The following is a 17,999-nucleotide window of genomic DNA, read 5'->3' as shown; positions in this document are numbered from 1 at the left end:
AACATATGTATCTTTTGACGAAGGGTTTTTGTTTTCAACATTCCTCCACATCCTACAATACAACATGGTGATCAACCATATACAGTTTAACAGACTGGCACCAGGGTTACGTCTTAAATGGTACCCTATTCCCTACATATTCCCCCTTGGGCCCTGGTCAAAAGTAGTGCACTAGAAAAGGAATATGGTGCCATTTGGAATGCAGCCCAGATCATGAAGCAGAGAAAAATAATAATTTGAACACATTGTCTTAGAGAAAATGTAATAACTATTTCAGCATTCCTTAAATATTCCTCTAATAATATTTCAGTATTACTGAAATAACAGTTTGAATACATGCTCGAATTCAAAATACTAAAATTACTCTACAGAAGGGCCTTTTATATAGGCCTTTTGTATTTTCATTAGACGTGCCAAGCCACCAACATCATGTAAGCTGATAGTATGCAAACTGTAAATGTTAATGTGCGCATTAGCAAAAATTATATGACACCAGTCAAACCCTCATTGATTGTGAATGTGCAATCCCAAAGGTAGTGTATAATAGTGACGTAAATTTAGCAACGGCAGCCGTTTCCTTGGAGATGGTCATTAACATGGTCATTAACACCAAAACCGCATGGAAGCAAGAAGCAGCCTATGACGCCTTAGGAACATCTAAACTCAGCAAAAAAAGAAACGTCCTCTCACTGTCAACTGCGTTTATTTTCAGAAAACTTAACATGTGTAAATATTTGTAAGAACATAAGACTCAATAACTGAGACATAAACTGAACAAGTTCCACAGACATGTCACTAACAGAAATGGAATAATGTGTCCCTGAACAAAGGGGGGGTCAACATCAAAAGTAACAGTCAGTATCTGGTGTGGCCACCAGCTGCATTAAGTACTGCAATGCATCTCCTCCTCATGGACTGCACCAGATTTGCCAGTTCTTGCTGTGAGATGTTACCCCACTCTTCCACCAAGGCACCTGCAAGTTCCCGGACATTTCTGGGGGGAATGGCCCTAGCCCTCTGATCCAACAGATCCCAGATGTGCTCAATGGGATTGAGACCCAGGCTCTTCGCTGGCCATGGCAGAACATTGACATTCCTGTCTTGCAGGAAATCACACAGAACGAGCAGTATGGCTGGTGGCATTGTCATGCTGGAGGGTCATGTCAGGATGAGCCTGCAGGAAGGGTACCACATGAGGGAGGAGGATGTCTTCCCTATAACGCACAGCATTGAGATTGCCTGCAATGACAACAAGCTCAGTCCGATGATGCTGTGACACACCGCCCCAGACCATGACGGACCCTCTACCTCCAGTTCGATCCCGCTCCAGAGTACAGGCCTCGGTGTAATGCTCATTCCTTCGACGATAAACGCGAATCCAACCATCACCCGCGACTTGTCAGTGAAGAGCACTTTTTGCCAGTCCTGTCTGGTCCAGCGACGTTGTTGCCGGTGATGTCTGGTGAGGACCTGCCTTAGAACAGGCATACAAGCCCTCAGTCCAGCCTCTCTCCGCCTATTGCGGACAGTCTGAGCACTGATGGAGGGATTGTGCGTTCCTGGTGTATCTCAGGCAGTTGTTGTTGCCATCCTGTACTTGTCCTGCAGGTGTGATGTTCAGATGTACTGATCCTGTGCAGGTGTTGTTACACGTGGTCTGCCACTGCGAGGACAATCAGCTGTCTATCCTGTCTCCCTGTAGCGCTGTCTTAGGCGTCTCACAGTAGGGACATTGCAATTTATTGCCCTGGCCACATCTGCAGTCCTCATGCCTCCTTGCAGCACGCCTAAGGCACATTCACGCAGATGAGCAGGGACCCTGGGCATCTTTCTTTTGGTGTTTTTCAGAGTCAGTAGAAAGGCCTCTTTAGTGTCCTAAGTTTTCATAACCGTGACCTTAATTACCTTCCGTCTGTAAGGTGTTAGTGTCTTAACGACCGTTACTCAGGTGCATGTTCATTAATTGTTTATGGTTCATTGAACAAGCATGGGAAACAGTGTTTAAACCCTTTACAATGTAGATCTGTGAAGTTATTTGGATTTTTACGAATGATCTTTGAAAGACAGGGTGCTGAAAAAGGGACGTTTCTTTTTTTGCTGAGTTTATATTTTAAACAGCTTATTAATAATCAATTTAATGTATACCATAAAAATACATTGTTTCTGTATAGGTAGGTCTTAAGAAACATTAGTGTATGAAAAACATGTATTTCACGAAATAAGTGAGTTTACTTTGTTACTGTGCTCATAGTCTACCCATGTCCCTCCTTCTGCTCCTAGGAGCTGTGTCGTCAGCGGATGTCGGTCAAGCCGCCGGCGGAGCGTCCAGAGCCGATGCACAGTGTGTCGTCACGGCTCAACAGTGTGTCGTCCCAATTCAGCGACGGGGGGCCCATGGTCAGCCCCTCGGCACGAAGCTCCACCTCTTCCTGGTCTGAGGAACCCGTCCATTCCAACATGGACATTTCCACTGGACACATGATCCTGGTAAACATCACAATATCCTTATTTCTGTCTGACTGTTTGTCTGTCTGTCTGTGACTGGTTGTCTGTCTGTCTGTCTGTCTGTCTGTCTGTCTGTCTGTCTGTCTGTCTGTCTGTCTGTCTGTCTGTCGTTGTGTCTCATCTCTCTCTCTATCCCGTCTGTCTTTCTTTTTCTTTCTCTCTCGCACAGTCTCTTTCTTCCTCTCCTCCATCTCTCTCTCTCTCTCCGGCACCATCTCTCTCTCTCTCTCTCTCTCTCTCTCCGGCACCATCTCTCTCTCTCTCTCTCCGGCACCATCTCTCTTTGTTTCTATTCATCTCATTACAGCCACATTTCCATGAGCAGGCTTGTTCCACATGTCTTCTTTTCCCACAGATTAAAATATCCATTGATTCTGAAAAACTCAGTCTACCATCATTGCAATATATAGCTATTCTTCACATAACTCTGTCCTCCTGCTCCTGAGTCTACATGCATCATATGCTTCTCACAGTGATAGAAGGGCCCTGGGATGTGTTCAATTGGCATGAAGCTCTTAATTGCCCCTGAGATTTACGCTGGGAGTGTATGAGACACACATACATGCACATGAACGCACACACACGCACACAACGGTTCACCCTCTGTCTGGCTGTGCTATTCTGACTGACTGGCAGTGAGTGGAGCAGCAGGGTAATGTGAGAGAAAGCTCTGTGAGCTTCAGTACCTTGGACAACTCCCTGGCAGCAGATAGTAACATGTGCTGCTACTCAACTGAGCCCATTTTCAACGGATCGGCCAAATTGTTTGTCCCGTCCTTCCACGTACGGCAGTTTAAATATGAGAATGAACTGGGCCATGAGGCCGTCATTGGAGAGGTTCTGTTCAGTGTTGATGATACTGGGCCTTTGGTGGGTTGGTACATATTGGAGCCAGCCAGGGCAGGGAAGCAAAGGCAATTTACTCAGGAGGTGTGAGCCACGCTCCCTGCCTTCCCACTGCCGACTGTGCCCCTGGCCCCGCCCCCCATCCTGAATACCCTGCTTCATTACATACTGCAAGAGACTGGGGCAGATCCAGGGGCACGCCTCTCTCTTCTCCTGCAATTAATCCCCCCTCTCCTCTCTCTCTCCTCCTCCCCCTCTCCTCTCTCTCCTCCTCCCCCTTTCCTCTATCTTCTCTCCTCTTTCTCTCCTCTCGCTCTCTTCTCTTCCCCCCTCTCTTTCCCCCCCACCCCCCTCTCTCCCTCTCTTCTCTCCAGCCCATTTTCATCTCCTCACAGGGGGTCCCTCTTTCACAGCTGAACTGTCTCTGTCTTAGAGATAGAATTACAACTACAGGCCAAATGCAGTCAACAACAACTGCAATTGTGATCCAGTAAAATAAAAATATTGCCATCTTCTTGATAGAGAAGGGTTAATGTTTCCCTTTTTTGTTTTTCCTGAAGCTTTCAGGTCAAGGGATACTTTTTCTTTGTTCAGTACTGTGTGTGATAAGCTTTTAGTTGATACGTTGTTAGTAGTCTGTATTTTAGTTGATACGTTGTTAGTAGTCTGTATTTTAGTTGATACGTTGTTAGTAGTCTGTATTTCAGTTGATATGTTTTTAGTGGTCTGTATTTTAGTTGATATGTTTTTAGTAGTCTGTATTTTAGTTGATATGTTTTTAGTGGTCTGTATTTTAGTTGATATGTTTTTAGTAGTCTGTATTTTAGTTGATATGTTTTTAGTAGTCTGTATTTTAGTTGATATGTTTTTAGTAGTCTGTATTTTAGTTGATATGTTTTTAGTAGTCTGTATTTTAGTTGATATGTTTTTAGTAGTCTGTATTTTAGTTGATATGTTTTAGTAGTCTGTATTTTAGTTGATATGTTTTTAGTAGTCTGTATTTTAGTTGATATGTTTTTAGTGGTCTGTATTTTAGTTGATATGTTTTTAGTAGTCTGTATTTTAGTTGATATGTTTTTAGTAGTCTGTATTTTAGTTGATATGTTTTTAGTAGTCTGTATTTTAGTTGATACGTTTTTAGTAGTCTGTATTTTAGTTGATATGTTTTTAGTAGTCTGTATTTCAGTTGATATGTTTTTAGTGGTCTGTATTTTAGTTGATATGTTTTTAGTAGTCTGTATTTTAGTTGATACGTTTTTAGTAGTCTGTATTTTAGTTGATACGTTGTTAGTAGTCTGTATTTCAGTTGATATGTTTTTAGTAGTCTGTATTTTAGTTGATACGTTTTTAGTGGTCTGTATATATTCCAAACACCATAGCCATTCTTATGGACATCAACACTGAAGTCCATAATGCCCTCAAATGCCCTTTCTTAAAAGTGATTGTTCATCTAGCCACAATAAATGTTCTGAGTAGTTTCCTCAGACATATCATATGACCAGAGTCAGATCAGCACTATTCTGAAATGATATTGAGTTTTCACAAGCAGTACAGAAAGACAGTACCAACAGTACGAGCTGCATACTTACAGTACATTGTAGAGTGATTAAAACTGTGGGTGTCAGAAAAAAGCATAATTGCTTACTAAGTTTTTTACACTCAAAATTAATTGCCTTCTGTAAAGCTGCAAATCCCACAACATCATGATGCCCGACTGATTTTAATTTGAGAAATGGCTTGCACCATCTTATCTATGTTAATGTATTACTTTTTCCCATGTGACTTGTTCAGAATATGACTTCATACAGAGACTTGGCTGTGTCTTAAACGGATTAACTTGCCCTATATATAAAGCACATTATCTTGTCTTTTGTTGTTGGCCCAGTAAGTGTTATAGATTATACTGCTTGGAGTCTATATAGATTAGGGGTTTGCGAAGCCGCTAAGTCGGAAGTTATTTTGAGTGTGAGGGTGTGTGCTGAGGTGTAATTTGGAGTGTTGATTTACACCACAATGTTGCAGGCACAATGTGTATATGAAGTAATATGTTGTTTAATCACTTTAATACAGGACAGTGTCAGAGGAAAAGCCTATCGGGAGCATTTATGTTGGAAAGCACAATATGTGTTCAGGAGCAGGTCTTAATCTTCCATGATACCCCCTATTCCATGTCTGTGTCCCAAATGGCACCCTGTTCCCTTTATAATGCACTCTCTTTGATGGGCTCTGGTCAAAAGTAGTGTCATCTGGGGCATATCCCATATAAACTTAATCCAGGATTTTAAAAACTTGCCTTATTAGAACCATGTGATACTGTAGCTACCTCACTGTACTGTGTAAGTTGCAGTTGTACGCTAGTTCCTTTTCCTGGCATGTCCATGTCTACGTCCAAAATGGGCCCCCTATTCCCTATTTAATGCACTCCATTTGATGGGCTCTGGTCAAAAGTAGTGCATTACAGTATATAGGGAATAGGGTGCCATTTGTGAACCACCCCATCAGTGTAAAACCAAACAGCTTATACAGTATGTGTATATGTCCTTCTCCTACCCAGGTGCTCTATTCTAGTTCATTACGAGGCTCCAGCCCTGCCTCAACGTCATCGACAGCTCTGAGCAGCCCTGAGCCGAGCGCTAGCTCCTCATCGAGCGTTATTTCATTCTGATTTTATTGAGCACCTTTGGCAGCTGTAAACCCAGCAGTAAGGGGATTAGCCAGTGTTTGCCTGACACATGGTGATCTCAGCACCTCCTGATTGGATTGCAATAATCCCTTTACACAGTACAAAACCCCATTACTCTGGCATTAGCACAGAGGAGAGTGTGTCTCTCTGATGCCCTGGCAGGTAGGGCTGGTGGAGGAGGGGGGATGCAGGGGTAGAGGAGGGGGTATTTGGGAAGGAGATAAGTACAGAATGAAGCTGCTATTCGATAAGGGGCTAAATCAAGGAAGGGCCATGAATTCGTGCCCTGCTAAAAAGTGTAGACCGTTTCCCAGACTGTGTTCAGTGTGTCAGCACATAATGTAATAAGTGTTGATATGATATGGAGACCGAGGTGTACCGGGGTAGTGTGGGCAGGGATTAAAGTAGCATTGTTAAATGGAATGTGTGTGTGTGTGTGTGTGTGTGTGTGTGTGTGTGTGTGTGTGTGTGTGTGTGTGTGTGTGTGTGTGTGTGTGTGTGTGTGTGTGTGTGTTGATCATCTCTGTATGCTGTATTCCACTTTGTTTTTTCAATATCATAGTGAGTAAGAGTCAGACAAGGATACATCCAAAATGGCTCCCTAGTGCACTACAGTACTTTTGACCAGGGCCCATACGGCTCTGGTCAAAAGTAATGCACTATACCCTGTTAAGAGAAAGTCTATTAAGCCTCTTTGAGTAATGAACATGAATCCAGATTATGTCCCCACTCATTTGTAACCTTATGTTATTAATAGAATTACATTAGAGTTGTGTCCTAAATGGCAGCCTATTACCTACTGTATATAGTACACTGCTTTTGACCAGATCCCTATGGGTAGTATGGTTGTAGTGTACTACATAGGAAATAGGGTGTCATTTCTGACGCAGACATAGAGTCCGTTTTAGGAGACTATTTTATTTAATTAATACAAATTCTAATAGTTCACATAATTTAAGTTTATGTGACAAAACAAGAAATGTAGAGAATCATTGTACCATCTAAAACGTTGTGAAATATCTTTCAATAACCAAAAATATTGTATTTTGAGCTGATTGAAACTGGTGTACAAAATCGAAAGTAAAAGGCGCAAAAACTAAACTTAAGATTGGGAAGCGTAGAAATAGCCCACATAGAACAGATCTACAATTTCTTAGACTTGTTTTCAATGAGAATGACAGATCTATAACTCACATTTCTATGTGAATTTGGTTGGGTCGCCCAAAAAGTGACATAATGCAGCTTTAAAGAGACATTCCTGGTGATTGTTTCCTGCCTGTTTGTGTATGGACCCTGGATAACCATTGATGTCCAACAACCATCTCAGTCCAACTGTCCTCTATCAACAGAGAGGAACAATAGCTAGTCTACACTTTTGGCCCCCGTGCTAAAACATGCTACAGTAGGTTTCACATTTAGCTTTGACAATCTCATTAGCGGCAGTTAATCAAAGTCAGTGCTCCTGACTTAATGATGAATACAGTATGAGAGGTAATGGGCTCGGTTGAATGGCTTATCATTGTGAGGGAACTATTCCTGTTCCTGACTACAGATGTAGTTTCTTAATTTGAGCCAGTTTTCTACACCAGGAAAATAATCATGCAGCAACAGCAAATTGTAATTATTATGTGGGTTATAATTAAAGATGCACTATGCAGAAATCTCTCCGCCATTTCCTGTTTGCTAAAATTCGAATAGTTCGCCTAATTTCAGTTTGTGACAAAACAAGTAATATATTGTAGAGAATCATTGTACCATCTAAACGGTAAAATATATTTTCAATACCGAAAGTAAAAAATGCAAAAACAAAACTTCTGAACGCAAAACATAGAACAGATCTTACACTTCTTAGATGTGCTTTCAATGAGAATAAAATATCTATAACACACATTTCTCTGTGGATTTGGTAGGGTTGCCAAAAAAGTTACATATTGCAGCTTTTATGGACATTTCTGTAGGGGTTGATACATTTTTTGTTAGGGCAAATCAAGTCAAATTTCAAAGTGGAAATTACTAACTTTTGAAGCCTTTTTAAACCTAAAATACAGTACAAGATTGCATTTCCTGCTATGAAAGAAATTTCTCAGCAACAAAAGAGTGATAAATTTTTATCCTACATCTATACGGCTAGGACCACAAAGAGACCATAGATAATAGAGACCATAGATAACAATAATAAAGACACACACACCTCGGAACCAAATGCCATAAAACATTAGCATTATTATTCATATAATTATAAGAACATTTCTACTAGCTCATCTTTACTCCTGCTGAATTAAGAATATTCTATTTTGAGTTGTTTGAATGTCTTTCTTTGCATTGCTCCTTCTTGGTCAGATCATTATTGTCAAAGAGAATGTCTTCTCAATTGACTTACCTGGTTATTATATTCTCTTTCCTCGACCTCCTTAGTCTTACATTGAGGAGGAATACACACCAACTGACATGTTGGCTACAACTAGAGTTATTGAATGCATATTGACTCCATGTCTTCTTCTTCCTCCCTAGTCTTACATGGAGGACCACCTGAAGAACAAGAATCGTCTGGAGAAGGAGTGGGAGGCTCTGTGTGCGTACCAGGCTGAGCCCAACGCCTCCACTACAGGCCTGGGGGCTGGGAACACAAAGAAGAACCGCTCCAATGCTGTGGTGGCCTGTAAGTTATTATTCTATGTTTTTAAAGGAGTGGGGCAGTCCCACTCCTTCCGTATTGTTCCATGTTTATTGGATAGAGAGGAAAGGTAGAAGAGAGTGTGCTAAAAGAGCAGTGAATGGGATTTGAACCCATGCTCACAGCAGTACATCAGGCAGCAGCTTAGACCATTAGATCACCCCAGGTCACAAGGCCTGTAAGCTCTCCTCCTGTTAGATATCATGCTACTGTCAATTGCACCCATCTGAGACTATTTCAAATGATAAGATACACTGTATATGGAGCAGGTTTGCTTTTGAGTATTTGAGCATTCCAGCGCTTATAACACACTGCAGGCAGGCCGAGCATGGTGATGAGTCCTTGTAGAGGAGGTTGAGTTGGTGCAATAAATTCCTCCATTTATATTTCAGATGATCACTCAAGAATTACCTTGAAGGTTGAAAACAGCCACAGCAATTCAGATTACATCAATGCCAGCCCAATTGTAAGTACCTTTTCAGTAGACTAAACTCTGCTTTATAGTGTTGGATGCTGTACTTTAGAACGAACTGAAGCAAAGCAGTGCTTTACAATATACCATTTGATGCAACAGATTGCTTAGCTTTAGTAAGATGCCTGGTATTGCTTATGCACACTGTGTTTCATGCGTTGAATATTAATGATTGTTTTATTAGAAATAATGAGTGAATATTCACATGGGGAATGGGTGGGGAAGGGTACCGCGCATGATTCACCCTATTCATTCCCCCATTTTGAAAGCACAGTTGATCTGTGACTGTTATTGACCTTGAATTATGCTAATGTTCATGTCTGTGTTACTGTGTGCTGTTTGTCACAGCTATGCAGTTCAGTTTTTTTGTGCTTTGATGTTGCCTATATACACTGAGTGTACAAAACATTAAGAACACCTGCTCTTTCCATGACATAGACTGACCAGGTGAAAGCTATGATCCCTTATTGATGTCACTTGTTAAATCCACTTCAATCAGTGTAGATTTTAAAATGTTTCTTTAACCTTTATTTTAACAGGGAAGACATATTGAGATGTATAGTATGTCTCTTGCAAATGCGCCTTGTGGATAAGAGCGTCTGCTAAATAATGTAAATGTAAATGTATAATACAACATAAATATACACATTATACCCCAAATATACAGTACCAGTCAAAAGTTTGGACACACCTACTCATTCAAGGCTTTTTCTTTATTTTTACTATTTTCCACATTGTTGAATAATAGTGAAGACATCAAAACTATGAAATAACACTTATGGAATCATGTAGTAACCAGAAAAGTGTTAAACAAATCAGATTTTAGATTCTTGAAAGTAGCCACCCTTTGCCTTGATGTTGCTCCTAGATGTTTCCACTTAACAATAACAGCACTTACAGTTGACCGGGGCAGCTTTAGCAGGGCAGAAATTTGACAAACTGACTTGTTGGAAAGGTGGCATCCTTTGACGGTGCCACGTTGAAAGTCACTGAGCTCTTCAGTAAGGCCATTCTACTGACAATGTTTGTCTATGGAGATTTCATGGCTGTGTGCTCGATTGTATTCACCTGTCAGCTACGGGTGTGGCTGAAATAGCCAAATCCACTAATTTGAAGGGGTGTTCACATACTTTTGTATACAGTACCAGTCAAAAGTTTGGACACACCTACTCATTCTAGGGTTTTTCTTTATTTTTTACTATTTTTACTATTTTTCACTGTAGAGTAATAGTGAAGACATCAAAACTATAAAATAACACATGGAATCATATTTATATTTGAGATTTTTCAAAGTAGCCACCCTTTGCCTTCATGACAGCTTTGCACACTCTTGGCATTATCTCAACCAGCTTCATGATGTAGTCACCTGGAATTCATTTCAGTTAACAGGTGTGCCTTGTTAAAAGTAAATTTGTGGAATTTCTTTCCTTCATAATTTGTTTGAGCCAATCAGTTGTCTTGTGACAAGGTAGGGTTGGTATACAGAAGATTTACCAAATAGGGCTAAGACCAAGTCCATTTTATGGCAAGAACACCTCAAATTAGCAAAGAGAAACAACAGTCCATTATTACTTTAAGACATGAAGGTCAGTCAATGACGAACATTTCAAGAACATTTAAAGTTTCTTTAAGTGCAATCGCAAAAACCATCAAGCGCTATGATGAAACTGGCTCTCATGAGGACCGCCACAGGAAAGGAAGACCCATAGTTACCTCTGCTGCAGAGGACAAGTTCATGAGAGTTACCAGACTCTGAAATTGCAGCACAAATAAATGCTTCACAAAGTTCAGGTGACAGACACATCTCAACATCAACTGTTCAGACGAGACTACATGAATCAGGTCTTCATGGTTGAATTGCTGCAAAGAAACCACTACTAAAGGACACCAATAAGAAGAAAATACTTGATTGGGCCAACAAACATGAGCAATGGACATTAGACCGGTGGAAATCTGTGCTTTGGTCTGATGAGTCCAAATTTGAGATTTTTGGTTCCAACCGCCGTGTCTTTGTGAGACGGAGAGTAGGTGAATGGATGATCTCTGCATGTGTAGTTCCCACCGTGAAGCATGGAGGAGGAGGTGTGATGGTGGGGGGTGCTTTGCTGGTGACACTGTCTGTGATTTATTTAGAATTCAAGGCACACTTAACCAGCATGGCTACCACAGCATTTGGCAGCGATACGCCATCCCATTTGGTTTGCGCTTAGTGGGACTATAATTTGTTTTTCAACAGGACAATGACCCAACACACCTCCAGGCTTTATAAGGGCTATTTGACAAATAAGGAGAGTGATGGAGTGCTGCATCAGATGACCTGGCCTCCACAATCACCTGACCTCAACCCAATTGACATGGTTTGGGATGAGTTGGGCCGAAGAGTGAAGGAAAAGCAGCCAACAAATGCTCAGCATATGTGGGAACTCCTTCAAGACTGTTGGAAAAGCTTTCCAGGGACCTGGATGAGAGAATGCCAAGAGTGTGCAAAGCTGTCATCAAGGCAAAGAGTGGCATCTTTGAAGAATATACAATATAAAATATATACAGTTGAAGTCGGAAGTTTACATACACTTAGGTTGGAGTCATTAAAACTCGTTTTTCAACCACTCCACAAATTTCTTGTTAACAAACTATAGCTTTGACTAATTGGTTAGGACATCTACTTTGTGCATGACACAAGTAATTTTTACAATAATTGTTTACAGACAGATTATTTCACTTATAATTCACTGTATCACAATTCCAGTGGGTCAGAAGTTTACATACACTAAGTTGACTGTGCCTTTAAACAGCTTGGAAAATTCCATAAAATGATGTCATGGCTTTAGAAGCTTCTGATAGGCTAATTGACATAATTTCAGTGAATTGGAGGTTTCCTGTGGATGTATTTCAAGGCCTACCTTCAAACTCAGTGCCTCTTTGCTTGACGTCATGAGAAAATCAAAAGAAATCAGCCAAGACCTCAGAAAAAGAAATTGTAGACCTCCACAAGTCTGGTTCATCCTTGGGAGCAATTTGCAAATGCCTGAAGGTGCCACGTTCACCTGTACAAACAATAGTATGCAAGTATAAAAACCATGGGACCACGCAGCCGCCATACCGATCAGGAAGGAGACGCATTCTGTCTCCTAGAGATTAACGTATTTTGGTGCAAAAAGTGCTAATCAATCCCAGAACAACAGCAAAGGACCTTGTGAAGATGCTGGAGGAAACAGGTACAAAAGTATCTATATCCACAGTAAAACGAGTCCTATATCGACATAACCTAAAAGGCCGCTCTGCAAGGAAGTAGCCACTGCTCCAAAACCGCCATAAAAAAAGCCAGACTACGGTTTGCAACTGCACATGGGGACAAAGATCGTACTTTTTGGAGAAATGTGCTCTGGTCTGATGAAACAAAAATAGAACTGTTTGGCCATAATGACCATCGTTATGTTTGGAGGAAAAAGGGGGAGGCTTGCAAGCCGAAGAACACCATCCCAACCGTGAAGCACGGGGGTGGCAGCATCATGTTGTGGGGGTGCTTTGCTGCAGGAGGGACTGGTGCACTTAACAAAATAGATGGCATCATGAGGGAGGAAAATTATGTGGATATATTTAAGCAACATCTCACGACATCAGTCAGGAAGTTAAAGCTTGGTCGCAAATGGGTCTTCCAAATGGACAGTGACCCCAAGCATACTTCCAAAGTTGTGTCAAAATGGCCTAAGGACAACAAAGTCAAGGTATTGGAGTGGCCATCACAAAGCCCTGACCTCAATCCCATAGAAAATGTGTGGGCAGAACTGAAAAAGCGTATGCGAGCAAGGAGGCCTACAAACCTGACTCAGCTACACCAGCTCTGTCAGGAGGAATGGGTCAAAATTCACCCAATTTATTGTGGGAAGCTTGTGGAAGGCTACCCGCAACATTTGACCCAAGTTAAACAATTTAAACGCAATGCTACCAAATACTAATTGAGTGTATGTAAACTTCTGACCCACTGGGAATGTGATGAAATAAATAAAAACTGAAATAAATCATTCTCACTACTATTATTCTGACATTTCACATTCTTAAATTAAGTGGTGATCCTAACTGACCTAAAACAATTTTTACTAGGATTAAATGACTTCAACTGTATATTTGTTTAACACTTTTTTGGTTACTACATGATTCCTATATGTGTTATTTCATAATTTTGATGTCTTCACTATTATTCTGCAATGTAGAAAATAATAAAAATAAAGAAAAACCTTTGAATGAATAGGTGTGTCCAAATTTTTGACTGTTACTGTATATAACACATTAAAATACAAAAACATTGTCATGTGAAGCACAAAATAAAACAGCACAAATCACCCAGATAAACAGTTACATTCATCCACAAATAAGTCCCAAATCAATACTTTAAATTGCCCGAATGACACCAGAACATCAACATTAAATGTATTTTGAATTTTGCCTAGCTAGTTGGAGACACTAGAAAACCTCAAGAGTTAACCAATCCTGTGAACGGATTAGGCAACTCAGGTGTCTATACTTCAAAAGCAAAGTTAGATAAGATGGAAGTTTATGAAGTAGGGCCTTGTAAACAAAAAGGGAGTGATGTAGAGATCTACGGGTCTTTAGCGAAGTCCAGCCAACATGCAGTGATGAGTATCAGAACTGTCACCTGTAATAAAACGAAGGGCATTATGGTAGATGGCATCCAAAGGTTTAAGAGTAGTAGCAGCTGCACTTTGATAAATAATATCACCATAATCAAGAACAGATAGAAACGTTGACTGAAGGATCTGCTTCCTGAAGGCAGGATCTGTTGCTGTAGAAAAAAACTATTTTAAACCTTAGCTTCTTAACAAGCTCATCTATATGTTTTTTGAACGTTAAATCCATATCAATCCAAATGCCTAAATATTTATATGCGGGAACACGTTCGATTGGAGAATCCTCTAATGAGTGAACATGTAGTTCATCGGAAACATTCTTATGAAATTTTAAAAACAACATGTATTGTGTTTTGCCTGTATTAAGCACACATTTTAAATCAGGAATGGATTCCTGCATAGCTATAAAATCTGACTGTAGTTTTAACACAGCCAGATCAACAGTCGGGGCAGTAGCATACATAATACTATCATCCGCATATAGATTAAGTTTATAATTTTAAACAGATTGACCAATGGTGTTTATATAAATAGTGAAGAGAACAGGTCCCAAAATTGACCCCTGTGGGACACCTTTATGTACTTAACCCCATCAATCACGATGGCCTGAGTTATGTCACTAAGATAATCATGAAATCATGAACAGGCGTCAGAGCTCAGGCCTATTGAGGACAATTTATTCAATAAAATAGCCTGATAAACAGTATCAAAAACTTTAGACAGGTCTACAAACAAAGCAGCACATCTCATTTTAGTGTCTAAAGCATTGACAAGATCATTAACAACTAAAATGGTTGCTGTAATAGTGCTATGCCCAGGCCTAAACCCTGATTGGTTTACATTCAAAACATATTTCTCAGATAAAAAAAGAGAAAAGGTCTACATTTACCAAGGATTCAAGATTCTTAGCTAGACAAGGAAGTCTTGAAATGGAGAGATAATGATTAAGTTCACTACTATCCCTGCGTTTGTGGAGAGACAGAACAATAGTTGATTTCCATACTTTTGGAATATTTCCTGATAACAATGTTAAATTAATAATGTGGGTTATTGAGCAAACAATGATGGGCGCTGCACACTTAAGCAGACCAGGATCCAATTGGTCGGCCCCTGTGGAGTTCTTGTTGCCTATTGCTAGCAAAGCATCCAGGACTTATTTTTCTGTAAATAGCCTAAAAGAAATGTTTTGACTATACATTTTCTGATCATTCAGCACGTCATTCAGCGAGTTTTCCCTATCAGCATCCTGCCAAATATCATTGTGAATATGCTTGGAAGTTATTTCAAAGAGATAGCCCGCTGAAATAAAATGGTGATTAAATGCATCAATGATGGCATTTTTTTCCGTAATAAGGCCAGTGTCTGAATGAATTTGTTGTGGCAGTGAGGAGGAAATAGAACCCTTCAGGGATTTGACAGCTTTCCAGAATTTAGCCGGGTTCAATTACAATCTGAGTGTTTACATTATAATCAGATTTAACCTTTCGGATTTGTCTTACCCAATGATTCCTCAGTATCTTAAAGGCTTGTGTTCCTGGCCTTGACCAAAACATCATCTCTTTTATGAATGACTTCTGATAAAGAGTGTACCAGGCATTTGATCTACCTTTAAGGAGCATGATTATCCACAATAGTATTGAAGACATCTGCAAAAAGGCTCAAAGATAAATCAGGTTCAGGGATAGCTGAAATACAATCAAGGTCACAAAAATAAAGATTGTGTAAAAAAAAGCCTGTATACTGAAGTTTTTAAAGTTCCTCTTTGTGATAACATGAGGCTTAGATTTTTGTATTCTCACATCTCTTAGATAAACAACATATATTTTCGATTGTCTGAAGCCTGCATTTCCCAATCATCATTTTGGTCACCCAGGATAATAACTTCGGATTTAATAAAATAATACAACAAACTAGTTAAGTGCACAAAGGTTAGCCGAGGGAGGACGGTAGGTAGACCCCTATAACAGTTATGGATACATTTTTCCCCAGACAAAGGCTTAAATATAGTAGCTAAACATTTTTGGCAAGGGAAATGGATTTCAGTCAAGAGAGAGAAATTATTTTGTTAAGAATAGCCTCTCCACCACCTCTACCCTGTCTGTCAGCTCTGAACCTATTATAACACTCAATATTAATATCGGAGTCCAGAATGTCCCCAGAGATCCAAGTTTCAGTCAATACTAGAATGTCTGAATTTGTCTGCGTAGCCCAGATCTTGATGTAATTAAGTTTAGGAAGTAAGCTCCTAGTGTTTAGATGCATCAACCCAAGTCATTTCCGATTGTTTAAGTCACATGGACTCTCCAACTCAAACAAGCTACATTCGATAGGTAGTTGCAGGTCCTGTCTGATGTTTTTTTTTTTTTTTTTTTTTAATTTAACTAGGCAAGTCAGTTAAATTTCTTATTTACAATGACGGCCTACCCTGGCCAAACCCGGAACAATGCTAGGCCAATTGTGTGCCGCCCTATGGGACTCCTCTTGCACTGAGATGCAGTGCCTTTGACCGCTGCGCCACTCAGGAGCCCATTGATATAGTTGATATAGAAGAAGGGGAGGAGACAGGTTAAAGAAGGATTTTTAAGCCTTGAGACAATTGAGACATGGATTGTGTATGTGTGCCATTCAGAGGGTGAATGGGCAAGTGCCTTTGAACGGGGTATGGTAGTACCGGTTTGTGTCAAGAATTGCAACGCTGCTGGGTTTTTCATGCTCAACACTTTCCCATGTGTATTAAGAATGGTCCACCACCCAAAGGACATCCAGCCAACTTGACACAACTGTGGGAAGCATTGGAGTCAACATGGGCCAGCATCCCTGTGGAATGCTTTCGACACCTTGTAGATTCCATGCCCCGACGATTTGAGGCTGTTCTGAGGGCAGGGGGGGCAACTCAATATTAGGAAGGTGAGCTGTTTTGTACACTCACTTAAAAATCCTTCTATAACCTGTCTCCTCCCCTTCATGTACACTGGTTGAAGTGGATTTAACAAGTGACATCAATAAGGGATCATAGTTTTCACCTGGTCAGTCTGTCATGGAAAGAGCAGGTGTTCTTAATGTTTTGTACACTCAGTGTATATATTCAGGTTTAGTTGATTACATGTAAGCCTACACATTGGCAGCAGGGAATCAGCATGGGAGCTGATGCATTTATTTATACCGTTTCTACTGGTGCATTTTTAAAGGCTAAATCAGGAGTTTAAAGACCCACTCCGGCTATTTTTGAACCTTCGCCACTCACAAATGACAACCAGTGTATAAATTGGGTAATTTACACACACTTAAGCATCAAACAATACATTTTGAGCGAACATTTTTTTTTACTCAACTGTGAATGTCCAAGAACCAAACATTTGTAAGAAGGAGAGAAATAGGAGCCATGTGAATTCAGGAACTGAGCATACCCATTTGAAAAAGGTGGTCAAATCAAATAGATGCAGTTATCTTCCCCTGGAGGCAGATACAGAACTATTCCATTATAAGAAACTGAAATGCTATGCATTTCAAATACAAGGTCGTGTCCAAACTGGCACCCTGTTCCCTTCATAGTGCACTACCTTTGACCAGGGCTCATAGGGTTCAAAAGTAATGCACTATATAGGGAAAGGGGTGCCATTCGGGACACTGGCCCGTTGTCGTTGCACCAAAGTGCCAGGATGTGACGACACAGAAGAACCTTTTCCTACACACCGAGCGGGATGGGTACAACTACATATTTACAGAAATACCTCTGCTGCTGACAATTTGATTTCCTCAACAACACCACTTACTGGCTCACGCGCAAAACATTGTTGTCGGCACTCTGGAGAATGTTTGTCTGCAAAGTAGTACTGTGAATCACTGTAAAACTTATGACCATCTTATAAGAGGAATTGTGTAACTCCCTTGTGATTGCCGCTTTAAAGAGCTTGTTATTATTTCTCTTGCTACTGTGGGATATCTGGCTTCAAGCTAATTGAGCTGTTATTGTATGGCTTCATTTTGAAGGCATTACTGTTGCTGTTACATTGATGAAGTAGAGTTTCTATGGGCGCTCTAGATCGTCTTATGTACTCTTGCTTTCACATCATCACCACTAGCCCCTCACAATACATGGGAAACCTATTCAAACACCTCTGAAATGAGGACCAGAACAGAAGTGAATCTCCTGTGAGAGAGTATCTGTCCCTC

At 40.4% G+C, this 17,999-nt stretch overlaps 1 protein-coding gene across 2 annotated transcripts in view; it reads left to right on the top strand.

Moving 5' to 3' along the window:
* LOC115169809 (receptor-type tyrosine-protein phosphatase N2) overlaps window positions 1-17,999 on the top strand; it is a 160,058-nt gene that overhangs the window by 124,923 nt on the left and 17,136 nt on the right. For both annotated transcript variants that reach the window (XM_029725780.1, XM_029725781.1), the window contains 3 exons: window positions 2,281-2,487; window positions 8,546-8,693; window positions 9,101-9,174. In XM_029725780.1, the coding sequence (XP_029581640.1) occupies window positions 2,281-2,487; window positions 8,546-8,693; window positions 9,101-9,174 (429 nt within the window). The remainder of the gene's footprint in view (window positions 1-2,280; window positions 2,488-8,545; window positions 8,694-9,100; window positions 9,175-17,999) is intronic.

Source organism: Salmo trutta, chromosome 31 (genome assembly GCF_901001165.1).
Source record: "Salmo trutta chromosome 31, fSalTru1.1, whole genome shotgun sequence".
NCBI classification, from domain to species: domain Eukaryota; kingdom Metazoa; phylum Chordata; class Actinopteri; order Salmoniformes; family Salmonidae; genus Salmo; species Salmo trutta.
The sequence above is the reverse complement of the archived record's forward strand: the minus strand, read 5'-3'. Positions and strand labels throughout refer to the sequence as shown.